The 23539-nt window shown below is 37.3% G+C and overlaps 1 protein-coding gene across 1 annotated transcript in view; it reads left to right on the top strand.

Annotated features, from left to right (window-relative positions):
* Positions 1–23539, top strand: part of cdh23 (cadherin-related 23) — a 328046-nt gene that overhangs the window by 119228 nt on the left and 185279 nt on the right. The window contains exons 8-9 of the mRNA XM_055162881.1: positions 10438–10632; positions 11556–11684. Of these exons, the coding sequence (XP_055018856.1) occupies positions 10438–10632; positions 11556–11684 (324 nt within the window). The remainder of the gene's footprint in view (positions 1–10437; positions 10633–11555; positions 11685–23539) is intronic.

Below are 23539 nucleotides of genomic sequence, written 5' to 3'. Positions count from 1 at the left end.
ATACTGAACAAAATGTACGTTGAGACGGGTTAGCATGGTTTTTTGCTGTGAAGTCACGGCATGGATGCTATTGTCCAGGTTGTAGACGCCAGGTAATAACAGTAGACGGGTCATTTATTACTTAAGGTACTTTATAAACTGTTGGGGTCGATATTTCTGCTCTTAAATACAAGTAGTATGTATTTAAGTATAAGACGATAGTCTTCCCAGGTCAACAACTTTTGAAATAAGACTCTGTTCTTAAAGTTCTGTCAAGTCAATGGAAAAATAATATTAAAAAGTAATGTTGCAAGAGGTACAGCAACCAAACAGTATCTTTATTTGAGTCCAACTGCAGCTGCCAGTTTAGAGCATGTCTCCCAAATGTTTAAGACACCTCCTCTTCAATATACTTGTATTATTCAGAATAAAGTATATAACTTATTTTACCTCAGATACATAAGAGTTTAGTGCTTTTTTTACTCATAAGCTGCCATGTTTGTTATGCCACGAACAGGCAGTGCATTTATCTGATTGGTTTATCCGCCTGTCAATCACGCCTATTTGAAATCTGGTAGACAGGCCCACACGTCTATAGTTTTATCAAAGTATTGTCAAAGTGTGTGAGGAGTGTGAAGTGTTGCTGCTTGGGCAACTGTACAGCACTTTGGGGCCCGTCTCCACGACCTTGAGCTAAGTTTGGTCAGGACAACATTAGGTGGACGTTAGACCACATCCCCCGACACAGGGAGAACATGCAGATTACATCAGAATCGAACCTGGGACCTTCTTTTCTTTTTGATGCATGAGTGCTAACCACTGTGCTCTTCCGTGCATTTCTTAGCTACTCAGAAGTTCACAACGTATGTAAAATCCTCCAGGCTTGACCAGATTTAGCTCTTTAGATCTGCTGCTGACAGGTTGTCCTAGTGTCATTGAAGGATGGGTCAAATATCAGGTCATTTCCCTATGAAAGTACTGGATACAACCTTATAAATATCTTACTCCAGCTAAACCATCTGTGTATTTATCTTTGAACACATGACAGCAAAACACCTGAGTGTTTAGTGGGGGATTACCTTTAGCTCATTTCAGCAGTCTGTTTAGGAAATACTTCATCCTGAGAACACGGCATTTTCCAAGCACAAAATCAATAGAGACGACCACTGCTGAATCATAGTAAGAATCATCAACCCAGGATATGATATAGGCTCTGGTTCTGTTTGAGCTTTTGGTAAACAGGTTAGGCTCATTTGTGCTTTAAATGGCATTGACAGATCCACATTCCTTCAGTCTATACCTCAGTGATTGTGTTAACTGTAGTAATTTGTGGACCAAAAGCATTCAAGTTTTCTGCATCAACTGGATGGCAGGTCTTCTTTGTTAGAAATTTTCTTTTAACTGTTAAAATGCAGATGTTTTGAGCTGGTTAATAACAGTGTAATTAGATGGCACAATACTCAATCTCTCCTGTTAACACAAATTAATTAAAGTGGGTTTTTGTTTCACTCTAAGAAAGTGGTAATATTTCTCAAACATAAATGCCCAGTACTTCAGCTGAAAGGACTTTGAGCCATAAGTTTAACGTGACAAGTTGGTGGACCCGTTCACTATTCAATAATAATCTGGTTCAGCATAAAATATTTTCAGTTATTTCTTACTTCATAAACTGTAACTCACCCATAGAGTTATACTGGCCCTTTTTCTCTCCATCTGAAATTCTGACCTCATCAAATTGTTAAATTGTTGAATTTGAACACAACCAGATTTTGACCTTGCAGACCTGTTAATTCACATTTTTACCAGCGAGTGCTTTTTAATTTTGAAGAGAATAATTGGCCTTTTTACTAAACACATTTGGCTTTCTACTGCCCCACTGACACATAAGTGAACTGTTTGTGGATCTGGTATGATATTAATAGTCGTCCCTAAAGAAGCTCATTCAAAATCTCTCTCTCTTTCTCTCTTTCGCTCTTTTTCTCTTTCTGTCGTTCTCTCTTTCTCACCTCTCTCACCCTCTCCTCTACCTTCCCTTTGGTCCCAGACTAAGCTTGGGATGTCCCACCTGCCTCTCTGTCAAGTTGAACCAAACCCAATAGAGACATCCCCTTTTTCCTGCCAAGAGCTACACAAGTACATTATCCGGGCCAGTTAAAAGAGAGGTGGGAGTCCCACCTTTATTAGAGCTGTGCTATGGCTGTTAGCGACAGGCTTTTAGCTTTATGGGCCCAGATCTGCTGCTCTGCCAAACTCTGTTCACTCTACACTTGCATGTGTTTTATTTCATTTTCTCTACAAATGTATCCATCATCACAGTTCAAGGAGCTTCTGCTACAGTTCACTTATCCTCAATACTGTGTGGATTTCAATAAACAAAGGAACAAGGTTAGGTATTTTGTTCAGAGTTGTCCGATATGGACTATTTGCCTTGGTGCAATACAATGATTTTATAACTGATGACAAGGCCTGCAAATTGAAGGAAAGTTATGATAAAGTTTGCTAAATAACTTTTCATGTTTATGTTGAATTTTTAAACCTTGTTTTCTATTTTCATTTTGACTCAGTATACTGGGAATGACTCATGGCCACACATGACTGAGGTAACTTATAGGGGCCCATATCATATATAATATTTACTCATCAAAAACATGGAGTTGTGTTTCGTTTCATTCACATGTTTAACATAAAAACCAGCTTTGGAGCTGTTGACAGCCTAATGCAGGGTTACTCAAACATTTGAATGGAACAAAACACAACTCTCGGTTTGTTTTTGAAGAGGTAACAACATTCTAACATGGCTTAAAGCGACAGAAACAGAGACAATTTTGCATAATAAAGGCCCTTTAAAAGCCAGATCATTGCTAATTATTGGGAAACGTTGAATGCTGATATTAATAGCAACAGGCTTTGATTTGGGTCTTTATACATTGTTTTACAAATTTGTGAGGGCTTATAAAGTATTACATTGTCATTTTGTAGTGCTTTTTAAAATACTGAAAATTGCTTTACATTTAGTATATACTGTATGTTGTAATCAGTTGTTGTTGTCTCTAATAATATTGTATAACCTTGAACTATAAATTCAGTGCATCTTTTAAACTGAAAATAATAGGTAGGCTATTTGTATATTTACATTGAAAAACCTAAAATCTTAAAATTGTGTTTTAGGGTTAAAATACACAAGAACTATGCATTTTTCTCAAGTCTCTATTTTGTTTCCTCTTGACACAACAGAAGCTCTTTTCTTGGCATTGTGAAGATCTAAATGTGTTTATTTCTTTCATATGCAAATAACTGCAAAAGTATGCGCCATTGCCTAAATTTGCGTTGTTTTGGCTTCCCTAAAACATATACAATTCACTCCAAGGACTTCAAGAATTGTAAGCTTTAGTCCTCTTTCTGTACAGACTTAGATCACTCAAGTATCTCAAAATACTAAAATACATCTTTACACAACAGTAATAGCATGTTAATAAGATGAAAATTACATATAGGTCTGTCAAGATAATTACTATACTGACTTATTGTTTAATATATAAAAGCTGGAACAATATAGTTTGGGGCTCAGTATTTATCGTCTGTATACTTTCTTAGCAATAGCAGTGAGTTTTTTTGTTTTTTTTGCCATTTTGATGTAATAAGGTAAGATGTGAGCTGTAGAGAGTAGAATAAATAACTTCTATTGCTAATTATTGGTTAATTTACCATGTGTTGTTTGCAGTTTAGACCTTTTTAATGATAGTGTTGATTTAAAAATTGGTTTACTGGGATTATCTTGCTTTGTGTCAGTAGCATGAAGTATTTTCAGTATTATTGTTTATCGCAATATATCTCAGGCCTAATTACATAAAAAAAAAGACTGCATAATTTCTTCTGCAAAGAACAAAATCTATAAAACACAAAACAAAACTATTATACCTGTGCAAACATGTTTTGAAATGCATGGGATTCTTGTGTTACTTTAGCAGTTTATGTTTCAGTCTCTCAAATATCAACGCTAAATGTGCACTTGGAAAAATAATGCTATACTTAATCTCAATCACAATGCTTGACAGAAAAATCGCACACTTTTTCAAAATCATTCAGCCCTACCGGACACCGAATTGTTAAGGAAAATCACTCCACAGATTTGCAAACAATACATCCCTTTTTCTCGCTGTTTTGAATGCTCTCAAAGCCCAAAATATAGTGGGCAGCTTCCTTTCTAAATCTCCATCGTCTATATTTTCTCCTCTCTCATATAAGTAGTGTTTCTGAGAGGAGGAAGAGGAGGGTTACTTCAGATAAGGCGCAGTGGGGTAGTCTCTTCATCCCTCGCCAACTGTCTCACCACTTAACATGCAGCTCCCCAAAGGAAATAGCCCCCACTCTCTCCCATACACTTACACTGTATATGAAAGAATATGGGCCATGACTAATATGGGCTTTTACTCATGCGGAGGAATAATGACACTCACGTACAGTATGTAGTAGATTTTTTTATTCTAACAGCAACAGTAATGAGGTCATTTTTTTGCCATAGTATGCTGTTTTTGTTTAGGTTTTTTATTTAACACAAAAGTCAGACGTTTCACACATTATTTACTCTTTTTACAATTTTAGTATTCTAATGATTTACCTATACATGCGTTGATTTGTCATATTTTGTCATTTGCTTTTAACAATGTAAAATCTTTGCTGACAACATGAACAATAAATCAAAAGTAATCAGTGATAATGATTAAAATTGAGATTATTGTTGTTTAATTTAAAAGCTATAATAATTCAAATGTATGCCAAATCTCAAATAAAACATGTCTGTGGAAGTTTTAGATATGATACCAATTTGTGCACCGTAACTTGTCAAATCTGATGAGATGTGAAGTAGTTTCATTAACGCTTGCTGATTGTGTTGTGCTGATAGTGCTCTGAAGGGGGAGTGACAAAATGTAGTTATTTTAAAACCAATAATAGGATGAGGCACTGACAAATCACAACTAGAATGAAAACTGTAACATTAACAATATGTATGCTTAGTTATATGTAAATATGTATACTGTACACACATACAACACACATATTTTCAACATAAATGAATGTAGATCATAAATGCTGATCTAACACTTACTCTACCAGATGGATAATGATGCAATTTTAGTGTTACATCAATAATATAATAGTATTGTTTTATTAATAGTTAGTTGAATAGTTCATTTCTAACTGTACTAATCATTCTGTAAACCCATGGATAGACTCCACACATTCTGCACCAAATGCTCTGTTCTTAAGAGACCAGGTTTGGCTCATAACTCCTCAGTACAAAGACCTGGAGTTGAAAGAGCTCAAAGCTACTCCGCAGAAGAAAGGTAAAGAGAAGGAAAACCAAGTTACTGCATCGAAGGAGATACGATATCTCTATAACAATACAGTGAGAAACGAACGTCCAGCTGAAACAAGAGTTAACCAACACCAGTAAAGCCCATGAGATAAACTTAAAGCACCTACAGACACTCAGACCACTTGTACTGATGTTGGTGGGGATCTAACCAACAAAAAAAAAGAGAAACTGTCCAGGAAGGTGCAGGAGCTGTTCTCTAAACTGTTCTCAGCACAATAGGAGCTGCATCTCCTGAAGTTTGGTTTTGAAAGTCAAAGAGCACAGCCGTCCAGCCGCCCAAAAGGAGCAGCCGTAGTGGAGGAGCAGAGGAGTGAGCCCAGGTGTCAACAGCACTAAAGCACCTCCAACCATTACCCTTTACACTTGCATTATTCAAAAAAAAAAAAAAAAAAATCAAACATTGTTTTAAGTGTGTGCAATTGCCTTTTATTTAATACATATTCATGTTTTATTGTTTCTTTCACATGCCAGTCACATAGCATACTGTGTTGGCTTGTTTTTTATGCAGAAATTGGTAAAAGAGATGTTCAAAAGATAAAATAATAAATGATCAAAGAAATCAAAAGATTAAAATGCCTGAAACTACACTGAAACTAGCCCACCTTCAGTGAGGTTTCAGTGTCAGAAATGGCGACTGTCCCAGGGACACCCCGTTCACCCTCACCTAATGTGTCTTCTTTCATGTTACTGTTCACTGTTCACTGATGCAAGAAAAGTAGTAGATGACATTTCATACAGATTAGACAGGGGAGTTGTGCTGATTTCAAGATATATGTTGTAACATGATACAAAGTTGTCAGTTTAACCCACAAACGTAATAAATTCCCACAAATATTACAATAAAAATTTAAAAAACAAAAGTGCACTTAATTTGGATTATGTGTTGTTTAAAATTTAATCTATGCCCTGTTTATTATATTATTTATATATCACCTAAAACATGATTGAACACGTTTCAGAAAAGAAAGGTGCTAAATATGACACATGTTCATCTGAATAATAGTCATCCTCTGGTATAAACCCTTTAAGACAGAACAAGTATTGCTTATTGATTTCAGATTACAGTCTTTAAATGAACTAAAACTAAAGACAAAATCACTTACAATTTGTTTCTTTGTATTCCAAAAAAAAAAAAAAGTATTTTGGTTGTGAAAATTAGCACAGGTTTTCTGCCATTGATTTACTCCGGAAGTCGGATGGGGTTTTGCTGTCGCCTTATCTTGTGTTTGTAGATTGGAGTGAGATAAAAATCCCTCAAATAAGGCCGTTTGGGTTTTCTTTTGAATATCAGATGAGTCGCACTTTCAAAGCCAACTTCACACACCATTTATCATTGGAATTTTACAGATAGTTGAGCTGGAGAAATATGGAGACACGTATTGCTGTATATAAATGACTACGCTGGTGTTAAAGTTTGGTTTGATTTTCATTTTAAAAGGGACGAAGGATATCCCTCCGATTCACTGAGATGGTTATTTTAATGTCTACCTTGGCACATTTTTAAGTGCTTTTATGTTTCTAGCTAGGTAAACATGCACTCTGAATTTGAAGAGACACTTAATCTGGGCACTTGGAGCCTACTTGAAGTTTTCTATATACATATATACCAAAGACTGCAGCTTTATTTTGTGAAAAAAGTGGAAATACTTTTTTAAACAGGCTTTTTTTTCTTCCTTCCCCCTAAGTAATATTTTCAGAATAAGCACAGTTTGAATATGAGTAAAACAATGAAATAGTTATGAAAAGTATCTACAGTTTATTTCACATTAGACTAATCAGTCTAAAACTTGTTCAGTTACATTTGTTTTTACTAGCTTTTGTGCAATTACCTTTGTTTTTATTGGGGTAAACAAGAAAAAACATGTACCGTATTTTCAACACTATAGGGCGCTCTGGATTATAAGGCACACTGTCATTGAATGGTCTATTTTCAAGCTTTTTTCACATATAAACCGCACCGGAATATAAGGTGCATTAAACGAAGCACAACAGTTATATAAGTCAGTAAAACTTTATTTAACGCATTCACTCAACTCTCAACTTTGTTCAGTTGTAACATGTAAAAAAAAAATACTGTCTGAGATCGGTCAAATTGCTGGCGTATTCACAATAACTCATAATTGTTCAAACAGTTGGGCGATTACGGTGTCCCATTATCCAAATTGTTGTCGTTACTGTTACCTGGAAGTTCAGGGATGATTCCGGTCTTCGTGAAAACTTGGACCACAGTTGATACTGATACCTTAGCCCAGGCATGTATTACTCCGCGATGCTCCTGACTACAGTAGCCTTAATGCTGCAATGTTGTGCGGCTTTGTAGTTTACTAAAGTCGTACTAAAACACCCGAATAAATTCATATATAAGGCCCTCTGGATTATTAAGGCACGCAATTGTTTTTTGATTAAATTAAAGGCTTTTTAAGTGCGCCCTATGGTGTGGAAAATACGGTATTCTTATTCTGAGAACTTTAACTTAGCTTGGTTGAATCACCTGCTTGTCTCCATGGAGGTGGATATGTTTAATGCCCTATTACTCTTCTCTATTCATCTTCACCAGAAAAGTTACACAGTACACATTTAACAGTTATTTCTTGTCCAGTGCTTTGGTTGTCTCCTTTGTTTTTCCCCTCAAACACAAAGAAATAAGTTTGCCAAACATACAAAACCAAAATAAAAATAGTTTGGGTCATTCCGTGATTGTGTTATAAATTCTTTCACATTTATTTCCTTTGTGTTTTCACCCGACAATCCCCACGTCTCCAGAGTGGCAGTGCTGTCTCCCCATTCTGCAGATCTGACTTGTATTTTGGCACGGTGGCAAAAGTGGCAAGAAAACTAAGAAAAATTCAAGTTTGGGTTATTACATGATTGGTCAATAAGTTCCTCTGAGATTCAAATATTTTCATGTTTAATTCCATTGTTTGTGTTTCTACTTGACCTCCGTGTATCTCCACAGTGGCGGTGCTGTCTCCCCTCTCACCCATATCACATTACACTGTGGTCATCCGCTCTGCTCCATCAAGCTTTGAACTTCTTTGAACACCGTGCGCTGTCAGATCCTGCAGATCAAAATCCCAGTTTGTGTGAACACTTGAACCTGTGCCTGTGATGTTATTTACCCACCTTTGGGCATTTGACACCAGGCTATCTTAATGAGCCATTGTCTCTGGTGCTGCTGTGTGAAGGGAGATAGATGACACAGGCTTCGGGCAACAAACGCGCTCTGGAAATCGCACACTTTAAACATGTTTCGCTTTCCAATAAGTTGAACACATATTTGCTTAATACTCGAGCTAAACTGGCTTCTTCACTTCAAAGCAGCAGATAAAGCAGACCGCCAAGTCAGATATGCAGGTGCACGCATCAACAAGCAACAAACATGCGCCGCACAACTATTTAATTCATTCAGATTTTAGCGCGTTTTCCTCCAGTTAATTTGTGATATGAAGCTTCTGGCTGTAGCTTACTTTTACAGGTGTTTCCAGTTTGCTCACGAGCGCGGTCTGTCAGGCATGATAATTATATCAGACAGAAGCAGTGTTGATTTATTTAGATGAGAAACTGTTGTGTGGGACTAGATTAGTGGGTTCAGATAGCAAAGTGCAAACAAGCACGTTCACATGTCTCTTGTTATGTTCATGATCATTATAAATATGAAAACAGTCTTCAAATGTGTCTTCTAATAGTGCATCTTTTCTTTTTGCTTTTCAGACCAGGGAAGCCAAATCAAATTATCTACTTTGGTGAAAGCAGGGACTTACATCAGATGCCCTCCCTCACACCCTCAATTTGTAAATAAAGTTGGGCACTATTACTTTTGTGTAATGTACCACTTACAAGAATACCTAGTTTACAATACATTATCTTGATTTATTTTATTTATTTATTTTTATCTATACTGAATAAATGACATCCCAGATAAATAAATAAACTAACAATATATTTGTTTGCAATATCTATATTCTATACTGTTTCACAATACCTAGCCCTGCTTATAGATGGTATACAAATATGTATTTATTTATTTATTTTACATAAGGCTGCAACATTTACAGTGTCCTTGGTCAGAAACCTTTCAGTACCTCTATATTTGTGTCACTACAACTTAAAAACCTGAAGAAAACTAAATAAAAGGGCATTTCAGGGCAAGGTAAAGAGAGTGAATTGCTGGTGTGGTCGATGTTAAAGGACAGAAGAGGGATAAAAGATGGATGCAGAATTAAACATGTACACTATAAAAGTGCAGTCAGTCAGGAGCAGTTCAATCGCTCCTTAGGTCTACAGACTGTACAGTTTCCTAAATGTGCCATTCTTTTGAGATACATTCTTTATAATGAGTTTTTCAACACCAGTGTGACGAGGACAATGCGACTTTTGTGTTTCAAGGTGATTACGACTGTAACTACAGCACAGAATCAAAAAATAAGATAAAATACATTGAAATACATGTGACTGGTACATTTTGTGCTGTAACTGTCTATAATATTGTCCCCAGAGAGAAATTTGTCTTCTACATTTGACCCATCCTTCAGTGCTGCTGGGGCAACTTGTCAGGGGCAGTGGGGACTGTAGAGCAGTGACCAGGGACCCATCAGATCCTGAGCTTTCTTTGGTCAGAACTGCCTTAGCTAGAGGATTTTATATGGTGCATTTTTTTTTTTTTTTTTTTACCTACAGCTGATGGGGAAACCGGAGTGCCTGGGGGTCGATCCTGAAATCTTGTTGCTATCTTCAGTTATCTTATCATAATTTTTTTGTTGTTGTTCTTGTTATTATTTTTTTCTTAATAATGGATTTGTTGAGAAGGTTTTGTTGAGAAGATTTTGACAAGTAGAAATGCTTGTCAAGTGCTTAAATACTTTCCAAAACTAAAACTCATCCTTTATACTAGAATATTTGGATTTATTATTTCATTTCCATTACAATAACAGCATCTGGCAAAAGAACTCAAAAAGTGAAAAAGTTCCTAGTTTTAAAATGAGGAGGTGTTCATTGTTAAAGCTCTGTCATTCCCAGCTGTACTCTCAAAGCAGACTTTTCTCTCTTCCTTCCTTTAAATCCAGTTCTTGTATTTTTCCCAGGACACGGTGAGGGGCACAGCCGTGTTCACTGTGAACGCCACAGATCCAGACCAGGGCACTGGGGGCAGCGTGCTCTTCTCCTTCCAGCCGCCATCAGACGTTTTCGCCATCGATGGAGCTCGAGGCACCGTCACAGTCATCAAACCTTTGGACTACGAGAGAACTGCCTCTTATCAGCTCACTATTAACGCTACGGTTAGTGCACAGTATACAGTCTACCTATGATACATAAAATGCTCTGTGTAACTTTTCTTTTCTCCATGGAGATGTTATTGCTTTGCCTGGAATGCTCCACAGTATGGCATTTAACTAGAGGGTGTAACGATATCAAAGTCTCATGATATGATATTGTCATGGTATGAACCTCATGGTACGATATTTATTGCGATATCATGGGAAAGCTCACAATTAGACATGTAACAATATCCAAATCTCTCAGTACGATATTTTCACGAAATATATTTCACGGTATGATATTTATTTCGATATTTTGTGGAGGCGAACAAAATTGTGAATATGAGACTTTTTCCTCTTAAAATGTCTTGACAAGACTTAATCCAAAGAACTAAGACTTAAAAATGCTTAGAACTGTTATTTCTTCTTGTAGTCTGCAATGAAATAGAGCAAAGGATCATGGTCTATGTAGTTCTGTCTTTTTTTTTTTTTTTAGCTCTTGCTGCACAATAACTCTTAATTTAAACAAAGAGATAATAAATAAATAAATAAATTTGAAAAAAGTGCATCCTTGCTATGAGTAAGGTTGCCTATCCACAAATCTGACCTGTAACTTGACATAGTGGGACCACCTGCTCTTAGAGATGTGTTTAATGCATTACTGCGGAGCTTTCTAGCCAAAGCAATCATGCCCATGCCCGTGCTCTGTACTTGTACATGTGTAATGACAATGAAGTTCAAATCTAATCTAATTTATTGCTTTTTATGCTCTGATATTCTGAAACTATTTCTCTATCCAACTATTCAAGCTTCAGTGACTGCTACTCCTATAATTCTCTATTTTCTACAAAAAAGCCTTCTTCTCCTTGTAGTGCACAAACATTAATAACAAAAATAATGATGCAGTTTTTTTTTGGTTTGTTTGTTTGTTTTTTTTCCACCAGGACCAAGATAAAAAGAAGCCCCTCTCTCGTCTGGCTAACTTGGCCATCTCCATCACAGATGTTCAGGACATGGACCCAATCTTCACCAACCTGCCCTACAGCACCAACATCCGCGAGAATGTACCACAGGTCAGCCTCGCTATTCTTCATATCACCACAAATGTGCCATCAGCCGAGGGGGCTTTAAACCAGAAATTTTCCTCGAGAACAGACACTAACACCTAAGGGAGTTCTTAAAAGTTATTATTAAATTTTGGCTTCAACCTAGTACTAGTTAAAACTTTGAAAATACAGTATGGTATGAAGGTAATTACTGGAATACAAGAATAAAAAGTATAAAACCTGTCACCTATGCCCATTGAAGCCACAGTAATATGCTAAATTTTGCCAGCTAAAACCATATTTCCTTTCCGGTATCCTTCTGCCTTAGATTGCCAACATTACCACAGGAAACTAACTGCTTTGTGTTCGTTCAACTTGGATTCATGGAAGAGGAGGGTAACAATTCATGTTCAAGATAATGTCAAAGCATATTTTCGATAATGACAAAGCTTTAAAAAAATAAGAGAAACAAAACTTTATCAAATGTTATGGTTAAGGTTGTAAAAATATCCAAGTCTCACGATACGATATCGTCACGGTATGAACCTCACGGTACGATATTTATTACGATATGGAGGGGAGGCTCACGATTAGGAATGTAACAATATCCAAATGTACATCTCACGGTATGATATTTATTATGATATTTTGTGTAGGCAAACAAAACTGTTAATATGCTACTTTTTCCTCTTAAAATGAGTTGACAAAACTTAATCCAAAGAACTTAAAAGTGCTTAGAACTGTTATTTCTTCTTGTAGTCTGCACTGAAATGGAGCAAAGGATCATGGTCTATGTAGTCCCCTTTGTCTTTTTTTTAGCTGTTGCTGCACCATAACTCTTAATTTAAGCAAAGAGACTTGTAATTCGATATATGTGATGGTCTACGATATTATTGTGAGAACTTTGACGATACAATATCACGATATTTCGGTTATCGTTACATCCCTAGTTATGGCCCGTTCCCTCAAATAAGACAGTCACAGGCATTTTAAGGTGCAGTGTGTAACTTTTCTGGTTGGGGTTTGCCATCTTATTGTCTCCATAACTCATTTCTGAGCAGTAAAACAAATATAATTAAATAAATGCTTGATGATATTAAGTTTAATGCCATACTGTAGTGTAGAACATAAAAGGCAAAAGCAATAACATCTCTATGGAGACAAGCAGGTGACTGACTCTATACCAGAAAAGTTACGCAGTTTGACAGAAAGTATAATCTGTGGTAAAGTGAAAATCTATTTTAGTGTTTCCATAGGTGTATATACTAAAACCTAAACAACAGAAAAGGCACGGTGCACACTTTTAAAACCAGGTTCATGTGTACTGTTCAACATTGATAAACACAGACTTCGCCGAGTTGCTCCTGACCTGTATGACCAGTGCACTCACCTGCCAGCGCATTAAGACAGCTTGTACGCCCCTCATGTAACTTTCATGTAAAAACCGCTGCTTCTGTCAGTCTGTTTTTCCTCTCTCCATCTCTCACTGTTGCCAACATGTTCTCCTTATCTTTCCTCCCATTTCTCATCTCGCGCTCCATCTGTCCAACCTACATCTTCCTCTTTGATTATTCAGGGGCGGTTTGGAGCAGGTGCAGCTAAAATCTGGTTAAAATGAGGTTTGAGTTATTATCAGGCCAGGATTCCTCACCTCTCAGATCCTGCTCCCTGTTGGATCCCCTTTAAAAGCCTTCTCGTCTCCTCTGCTCACAGCTCAGTAGGTTGCGAGTCTGTAATTACTGTGTAAGATTTACAGTCGTACCGAGACGATGAGAGGCCTCCAGCAAAGGTCACAAGGGGTTTAGGATTTATACCAGCCCCATAAGGATGCATGGTTGTATGTGCCTGTGTATGTAGAGATGCAGGGGTAGAGATAAATGTATTACTGTTTGTGATCAGTAGGGGTGTATGCCTTTAGTCACTGAGTCGATTAATCGGTTTATGGTGTCTTAGTTGAACAAAAATTGTATTAGTCGACTTGTAATTTTGTTTAGATTATGAGGATTTGTATGGGACAACTGCAGAAATAAGGTAAGGAGTGAGTTAGGTATTTTTAGGTTTTTATATGTAAAAAGGCAGATGAAACTCATGATTCACATTTTTAACCTGCCTTTATACGTATAAATACATTGTTTCCTAGTACTTTTTTCCATAAATATTTGTTTGTGTATGAACTCCCATGCAGGTGTAGTCTTGTCAGTGCAGTCTGGATACACACAGGGATATGTAACAGATCTTCTGACACACCCAATTTTTAGTCGACAAAGAATTGCTTTGTTTTATGTGAATAAAAATGACAATTGGAGTTATTTTGCTTAAAAATACACAGAGTTATGTAATATGATTTGATCTTCAAGAACATCTGGTGACAAGTAACTGGTGGATTTTTCACATTAATGTTTTTGCCCATTGCTTCATTTTTCCTGTCAAAACCTGCACAAGTGTGAACAATCACAAGAAATCAAAATGTCTCACATCGGTTGCACATAATGTGTTAAGCAGCACGCTAATAGTAAACTTTAGATATGCATGATGCCCACGGTCATTGAAATCCTGGAAAAGTCATGGAAATTTAACCTGTCATATTGTAGGCCTGGAAAAGTCAGGGAATTTTGTAAATTCAATGAAAGGTTTGGAAAAGTCATGGAATTTTAGTATCTCTTTCATGCAACTACAGCGTTCTGTTATCATTAGGTGATTATTTCTTAACACATGTGCCTTCTGTTTAAAAGAGATGACAATAAATACACTGACAGTATTTTGAATATTACAAAACTATAATACCATAAGGCGAGTGGAAAGGGTTAACATTTCATATTTAGCCCTAAAAGTATGTTCAATTCTACACATGTAGGTGCCGTAAAGTCATGGAATTTTTTCTTTAGGTCATGAAAAAGTTATGGAAAAGTTTTGAAATTTTGTCACTGAAAAAGAGTGGGAACCCTGGATATGGCTTATATGAGTGTAGTGACAATGTACGGACTCCTGAATGGCCCCTAATGAATGTTTTCAGAACTGGAGATTGTGTCTGTTGGAGGGTTTACACTTACAAAATCACCACATCAAATTGGGATTTAACTGACATGGGACAAAACCAGAACTACACCTAGACTAGGTCTAAACCAGGACTAGAACTAAGTGCAGAACTAAACAAAGTCTACATCAAGACTTAAATAGGGTGCAAATCCGGACCAAACCAACTGTGAATGCACCTTTCACATGCAAAGTTACTGAAATCTGCACAAATGAAATAAACCTTAACCCCTGTTTTGACTATGAAACATTTTACTGCTCAAGATTCAAAATAGTACATGTTGGATATTTTCTTACATTTAAATGTTACAATAAACTCTCAATGAACAATCCTGTTTTTGCAGATAACCTTCAGTCAATCAATAGATCAATAACTTTATTCATCCCAAAAGGGCATTTCAGTTTGCAGCTCTCTGTGATCAATGTAGTCAATAAACAATTAAATACATTTACGTATTCTGCCACTTTGAACATGTATCTGCAATTTAATCATCTGATTTAATTTTACTATGTTAACAGTAAGATAAGATAGCCTTTATTTGTCCCACAGTGGGGAATAGAATAGAAATAGGCACTCAAAAATCTAGATAAATAACTTGAAATTAAATTAATTCAGAAAATATACTTAAATCTAATACAGTGCAAATATAATAAAAATATAAGGCTACATCAGTATCATTATTATTATTATAAGTGGCTATGCAGCATATGAACAGGATCAAAACCAAACCAAACGTGTTCCCTGAGTACACTCTACCTATAGATAGTGCATTATTACATAGTGAGCGTTTGGGGCCAGTCGGACTCAGGCTTTGCTTTTAAAAATCCTCCTCTGACATCTCTAATCCACTGAAGTACTTAGTGTTGGAGCTTTGTGACCTTAGCTCAGTGAGTTCAGTTTGCACATGCTCAGTTTGGTCACACTACTCCACTATACTCGGTTCCAGGTGACTAATGGTTTTCTCTCATATGCCATGTCAATTACGGACTGGGGCTTAATCCGTTCTGTCCTATATATCTGTGTATTTGTGTATGTAGAGATGCCAAGGCTGAGATACATTTCCTACCAATCATGATCAGAGGTTCGGGTTGGACTATGTTATCATTCTTGAAAAAATACCACACGCTTTTAAAGTGGCAAGATTGATCTTTTAGAGCTTTTAACCATGTTATAGTTGTTTCCCCTCACTATTTACAATCTCAAAGTTGCATTTTGAGTGATTTGTGCATGTTTGACCGATGTTTAATCTCTTATTTTCAAGACGCCATATTGCCGATCAACTCCCATTTTCACTGTCCCCAGGCTACTTCTCTGTACTTACATCGTTCTGCAGTTTTATTTTCTTAATCTGCGACACACGTCATTGTGTAGTCATTTTGGTACAAATGAAAACTAAATCCGTTCCTCGCTAGTGTGATGTGCAGTTATGCAGTGGGATGCGCTGATAGTTTTCTGTCGCAGAAGTCAGCAAACTTGTTTCTTTTATTAAGTCATTTAAGATTCATATTGTGACTTAAAATGTGCAAATTATAACATATTAATCCACAGGTGTCTAGTATTATAACTATATAGAGACACAAGCATAATAGCTCTCTCTTTTCTTTAATAATTACAGTGTTTGTTTATAAAATGTTCTGTAGAAATAAAGTGGATTGGATTCTTTAATGACTGTACAGTGATGGTTAATTTAAAAAGTTAATGAAATGAATGTGAACTGCAAATAGATGACATATGTTAACACTTGTAATATTAACACTATAAATAAGACATACCTTTGTGACCTTACTTCAGTTCAGTTTGCACATGCTCAGTTTGGTCCCACTACTACACTGTACTCCGTCCCAGGTGGCTAATGGTCCAGCTATTGATGTTTTCTCTCATATACCATGTCAATTACTCACTGGGGCTTAATCCTGTCCATTCTCATATCTCTCCTGCTCTCTCTGCTCTTCATTCGTTTACATTGTGTCCCAACCCCCCACCCGCTCTGCCCCCCATGTCCCGAACCTCGAGCGCTATAGTAGAAATGTCAAGTGCTACATTTGCATGCATATTAACGGGCCGTGACGAAGCCCGCGCCAGTGTCTCCCTGACTCTCTGATTCATCAGCTGTCAGCGCGAAGGTCACATCGCGGAAAGAGGAAACACGCGCGCTCCAAATGAACAGAATACACAGGAAAGAAATGGACTCATTCAATCGGTGTATTCAAATAGCAAGTGTTGGAACCAAAGCTCTAAATGCACAAACAAACAAATCAGTGGAGGATTTGACACATTTGCTGGACGGAGGCAGTGGTAAACACAGGGCTAAGAGCTTTTGTGAGGCTGTGCTTACTGACAATGTTCTCTTTTTGTGCAGTTCAGGAGAAAAAAAACGGTTGCTCTTTTTAGTCTTTTTGTCACCTGAAAGAACTCAATATGTGTACCTTTCTAAACACCAAATATAACTATCATTGTTCATATTTTAAGTTTATAATAAAAGGCATCTTAAATTTAAATAAAATTGATTTGAAGAGGCACTATGAAACCTGCTGCTTGTCTCCATGGCTATAGCTGTGCCTAGAATGTTCCACAATATGGCATTAAAGTTATCTTGCATTACAATTGTCCCTTGTTTATTGCGGGGGTTACGTTCTAAAAATAGCCCACGATAGGTGAAATCCGTGAAGTAGTCAACTTTATATTTTACAATTACAATATATGTCTTAAGTCTGTAAAACCCCTCACCACACACTTTATACACTTTTCTCAGACAGGACAGTTACAACCCTTTTTGCATCCTTCTTAAAACTTATTGCTGCTGTTGTTATTTTCCTCCTTCTTTATGTAAGAAACCGAAGATTAATTTATTCCGTAATGGAGCCCTACAGCACAGAGTCCTGCACGGGTCCATTTTTAGAGACCTGCACCCGCGCAGTACAGCACCGCACCTGTCCTTTAACTCGAGATTAATGCCATGGACTGAACCAAGACTAAACCAAAACTAACCCAGGACTAACCTAGGTGTGATTCCAGGACTGAAGAGGAGGACCAAACCAGGACTGAACTAGAACTAAACAGAACTAAAATAGGAGTAAACCAGGACTAAACCAGAACTGAACCAGGACTCACCATCGGGACAGGCTTGGAAGTGACCGCAGGAGACAGGACCGACTGAGAGCTCTGCACCTCACTGTAAGCGCAGCAATTGCCCAGTCATGTTGCACTTCAGAATCTCACGGCTAGCGATCGAACATTTATGTAAATTTGTTAAGATGAACACATTCTGTACTGTACAGGAGACACGGCACGGAGACGATTGATTGACAAAGGTCTACAATCCCTCAGCCAATCTGGATGCAGGGAGAGGAACACAATACGAGCACGGAAAAGCATGCAAAAAAGCATGTAAAATTGCACACAAAAAATCAGCGAAACAGCAAGACCGCAAAAGGTGAACTACGATACAGTGAGGGACAACTGTAATAGTTTTATTGCTGAAAAATATACCTCGGAAAACATGGATTCTTGCTGTGGGCAGGGTGGCCTCTCCACAGACCTTACCTGTAACTTAGCCGGCAGGTGGTGTGCACAACTTTAATGCCATACTGTGAAACATTCCAGACAAAGATAAACAAACTTATCCTTGGAGACAAGCATGGAGTGAACTCTCCACCATAAAAAAAGGTTGCATAGTGCACCTTTACTCCAAGCCTCGATATAGCAAGCTGCAACTGGAAGGACGACCTGTATAATAATTAAAATCAGTTTGAAATTCACTGTTGAATAAACCAGAAAAATAAAAGCTAAAACAAAGAGGACACAAATATTTATCTAAAGTCTAAACCTGCAGAAAATCACTCCATCAGGTCTGCCTTTCTGTTTGGACTTGGAGTTGTTAGTACATCATCGGTGCTTTTATATTTCCTTTAGTATTTTCTTTTTGTTTCAGGGCTCTCCCGCTGTGCCAGTCAGTCTACATTTCAACACCACCGCAGAATGACAGCTGAAAAAAGTCAAATGGAAAAAAGTGCTTTGTGCTTTGTGAGATTTCTCTGATCCACTGAGAATTTTCAATCCGACACGGTGGCCATATTAAAATCCTCTCCCCTTATATCCAATAGTCCTGTTCCGGTGTTGCCATGATACTAAAATTTCAAACTCTAAGGAAAAATGTTCATATTATGGTGTGAAAAAAAAACATTTTTGATGAACATGAGGCACAAGTCCTATCTGTCTCCTTTACAATTTCTATTTAAAGGGCCTCTACCCATTTTATCCATGTACAGACATATGTTTATATGCTGCGCTTGGGGTCAAAATATGTCTGATGTGTGCTGTGGTTGACTAAATATAAAGCGTTTTATTCTCAGATTATCAGGAAGTGCGTGTTAGCATGCTAGTTGTTGTGTATTGCCCGCAAAACTCCACTCTGGTCTCTGAGCGTTGTGAAAAGTGCTTATAAAGTCATCATGGTCAATAATTAGGACACTCATAATGCGTAAGGCAGGGGTCTCCAACCTTTTTTTTTTTTTCTTCCAGTGAGCTACCTTTACAAAAGAGAAATGCCAGAGATCTACCAATTTCTAGACAGGCTGGCACCACAGAGTGCCTCTGCTCAATTTAATTTCTTTCCAGCGACTAGGTCAGGAATCGGAATACACTAGACGGTTCACAAAAACCCCAAAAGTGCGAGTTCGGGCACCAGCCAGTCAGCGAAGAGCCATACATTTTGTTTTGGCAATGATTCCTGAGATCAAGGATTTAAAAGAGAATGTTTGGTGAATTATATTAAGGGGAAAGACGTTATTGCCCTTTTTCCTACGGGATTTGGGAAAAGCTTAATATACCAGTTAGAGGTGCATTACATACATCACAAACTAATAGCAGCGATTGGTTAAATAAAAAAGTACCTGCCTACTGTCAAGTGAACAAATTCTAATGCTGCGAGGCCAGACAGTTTCTACAAAGTGAAACCGGTTGATGAATCTGGCTAACCAATTTCAGCAGTCATAAAGAAACTGAGTAAATATAAAAGCCACTACAAGCCTTCGATGGGGAACAGTTAGATGCTTATACAACATAAACCTGTATCCATTTATCGGTGCACCAGATTAGGCATCAAAATGATACATTTGCAATGATAATTAATCAAATTTGACCAATTATCTGCAATACATAAAATTCTTGGCGAGCTACTTGAAAGGAGCTACTGGTAGCTCCCAAACTACAGGTTGGAGACCCTTGGCATAAGATGAAGTGAGGAAGAATTTTGAACCACAGCAAACTGTTTAAAATGAAGTAGTTCTGTTTTTCAAAGGTTTAAAACATAAATTAAAAAATCAGGTAGCACACCTTTAATAACCATAACCTTCAGTGTAGAATAGTTTGTCTAATTATTTGACCATGGGCTGTCAAATTAATGAAATTCTGGTCATTTCTAATCAAGGATCAGCTCTTTTAAATCAAAATCTACTGCCAATATTCTGTGTATGTATGTGGTTTGGAGTAGTTCAGACTTTGGAGAAATCATTTTGAATTTTTGCGTTAAATGGCAATGGTTGTTCAGTAAATTAAAAAAAGAAAATCTAATCTAATTTCAAATCGTGAGCCATCAATATGATAAAAAAGTAAATTTTTGTCACATTGCCAGTCCCATATCTTACATTGCGGTGTCATTTCTGAACAAAAGTGTAATTATGTTCTATGTATTGATACCCGCAAAGGAGTATCTAGTTTCATAGTTTTTGTATTGATCCGTATGTGGGTATTGATTTTTTTTTTTTTTTTTTTTAGACAACTTTAATTCCATCTGCCTACATATTCTCACTACAGGCAACACCTTCTATTGATCCTGCAAATCGCCCCAATGCCATGTTGCTCTGCTTCTGCCCCTGCGTCTCCTGTCAGTGACCAATTATAACAAAATCAATTACAAGCCTTTTAGAGACACCAATTCCAGCATCGCAAAAACACATAGACGCGAGTATTCGAGTGGGCGGGAAAGATTTAGCGACCGAAATAAAGAGAGGCAGAGAGAGAGAGGGGGGGCACTGAGGCTGAAGTATGTGTGCAATATTGTGAAGCTGTCCATAGCAGTGCAATATGTCCAATCAACAATACAACCCACCCGCCAGAACACACACGTAGCATAGCACTATATCCTTACCCCCACCCCCGGACCACTTCTCCTCATTCATCTGACAGCCAAATTGTGTTTGTCCTAGAAGGAGCTTAAACGTCAGAGAGCAGCCCAGATCCACACTTAGAACAGCTAAAAACACAGAAAATGCATCTAAAAAGCTCTGGTTCTTAAGATATATGGGGCAGGGTACATCCAGTGGTATAGAAGGGGTTTTGTGTTGGTGTACTGTGTAACCTTTTGCTCTGTCAGCTTCTTGTTTCTATGGAAATGTCATTGCCCTGCTTAGAAAGTTCCACAGTATGACATTAAACAGAACTACTTTATAATTATTTTATTACAGGTGGTTTTATTGCTCAAAAATACCTAGAAAAATGGGCATTCTGACTGTGAGCGTTTGGTTGCCACTCCACATATCTGACCAGTATCTTGGCCTGGTTTGGACTCCCTGATGATAGAAAGGTTTAATTCCATACTGTGAAACATCTCAGACAAAGCAAGAACATCTCCATGGAGAAAAATATTTGACAGACCCTCCACCAGAAAAATTACACAGTTCACGTTTACAACCCCATCGTGTAACTTTTTTGCCAAACTATACTGCATTTTCCACACTATAGGGCGCGCTCATAAGCCTCCAACCCCATCAAAAAACGACACGCACCCCACAATCCAGAGCGCCCTGTACACGGGTCCACTCATTTTGCCATACTAAACTTTTTTTTTTTCCTTTTGGATGTTTTTACTGCATCTAAAAACTTGGTGAAACATGCATTCTTACTGTGAGTGGATTTGCATCTTCACAAAACAGACTCATTTGGCCTGAAGGGGGGCCTCCTCCTGTTTGTTTCCATAAAAATCTTATTCCTTTGGCCATAATATTCCAGTGTACGGCTTAAAGCTCATCTGTCTCCATGGAGAGTGTTCCAAAGTATGATTTCTGCTATTTTAACCTAATGAGATTTTGAGAAGTGCAAATCACAATTTAGTCTTTTTAAGATGTATTTGTTAGTCACATGGTGTGTCTTATTCTAGACCCAGTAATCCTAATCTGGTTTGGTTGTTCTTGTTGTTTTCAGATTATGCTTTTTACTACTTGTTTAGCCTGGTTTAAAGGCGCATTGTGTGACTTTTCTGGTGGAGTGTCCATCACCTGCTTTTCTCCACAGAGATGTTATTGCTTTGTCTGAAATGTTTTGGCATTGGTATATGGCATTAAACCTTTCTATCATTATGGAAACTAAGCATTACTCGTCAAATCTGTGGAGAGGCAACCCTGCTCACAGTCAGAATGTCTGTTTTTCTATGTCCTGCTTTTGTCCTAAAAGTCTTTGTTCCATCAGTCCAGTGGTTTTGTTCTGGTTTAGACTTTTTTCTTTCTGACATAGTCTAGCACTTGTCCTGGTCTTGGTACTTTTAATCTAGTTCAGCAGTGGTACAGATCTGGTACTAGTTCTTCTGTAAGAATGTATAGTTTGTAAAGTCTTGCTTATGGTTTACTTTTGTGCTGGTGTAATTTTTTTTACTGTTTTAAAAAAAGAAGAAAACATAACTAGTTTGTTTTAAACTTATTTCTTGTGGGCCAAAGTTATTCCTCCTTCCTTACATTATGCTTTCTGAATCTCCTAATTACTCACTTATAAACACTTTTCACTGCTCTCAGAGACCAGTGCGGAGATTTGACATGGCAGTAAAACTAGACCCTTTAAACTTTTACTTTGATATTCATGCATTAAAGATGGTGTGCATTAACATTTGACAATTCAAAATACAAATTAGAAGAGACTTTCCTTTAGTACGTCCCAGTTGGTTGAGTCTGTTCAGAGAAGCACAGGGCTGTGATCGCACCTCAGAGGGATGACCTATGACAGGACCAGAGCTGGAGTTTTCCATGTAAATATGTGTTGAGCCTTGAGAACAGTTGACACGCTCTTTGTCACTGCACGCCCTCAGCTCCTCGTGGAACAAGGAAGTGACACATGTCTGCAACTGTGTCAGCGCTTTCCACTTCACTCAAAACTCTGCAGTCAGTCTGGGAGTGTACAGGGGTGTACAGTTTAACTCATGTACTCTTGTAGGACTGTGCAGTGCCACCTATAGTGAAAGATTTAAATGTGCTATATCTGATTTTTATTGTCTTAAAAATGTGAAGAACAGAACTAGTTCATTTTTCACAACTCTCAGAGACCAGTGCAGGGTTTTGACATGATGGTAAAGATAACACCACACTCTCCTCCTGAGTAGCATACAATAAAAGCCTTCTAGTACTGCATGCGGTTGCCTTATTTTTTGTTCAAGAGTTGCCTATACAATATACTGGAACTGCGATAGCACATAAAACATAGTGATACTTATGTAGTGTTTTTTTTTTTTTAATTCTCAAAGATGTGTTATGGAAATGTTGAAGTCAAAGGAAATTGCCATTTTTGAAGGGAGTTTGAAAGGATTTTTCAATATAAGTGGGGAAATGGCAGAGAAATCTACAACAAACATGTATTAAATGAAATTGCAATACTTAGTACTCACTGTTTTACTCACTAAAGATCATAATGTAAATGTATCTGCATCAAAATCATAGAATTTACTTTGTGGATGTCTGGTATTAATGTTAACAGGCTCGTGCAAGGTGTATAATTGTCGCTATTTACAATATTACCACCAGATGTCTCCAAAAACTATAAATTATCATGCTAAATGGTATTAATGATCAAATCAAAAGGAATTTAA

The sequence above is a fragment of the Boleophthalmus pectinirostris genome, unplaced genomic scaffold, assembly GCF_026225935.1.
Source record: "Boleophthalmus pectinirostris isolate CB_2022bp ecotype Guang Dong unplaced genomic scaffold, ASM2622593v1 HiC_scaffold_5, whole genome shotgun sequence".
Classification (NCBI taxonomy): domain Eukaryota; kingdom Metazoa; phylum Chordata; class Actinopteri; order Gobiiformes; family Gobiidae; genus Boleophthalmus; species Boleophthalmus pectinirostris.
This window is presented reverse-complemented; position numbering and strand designations above follow the sequence as displayed.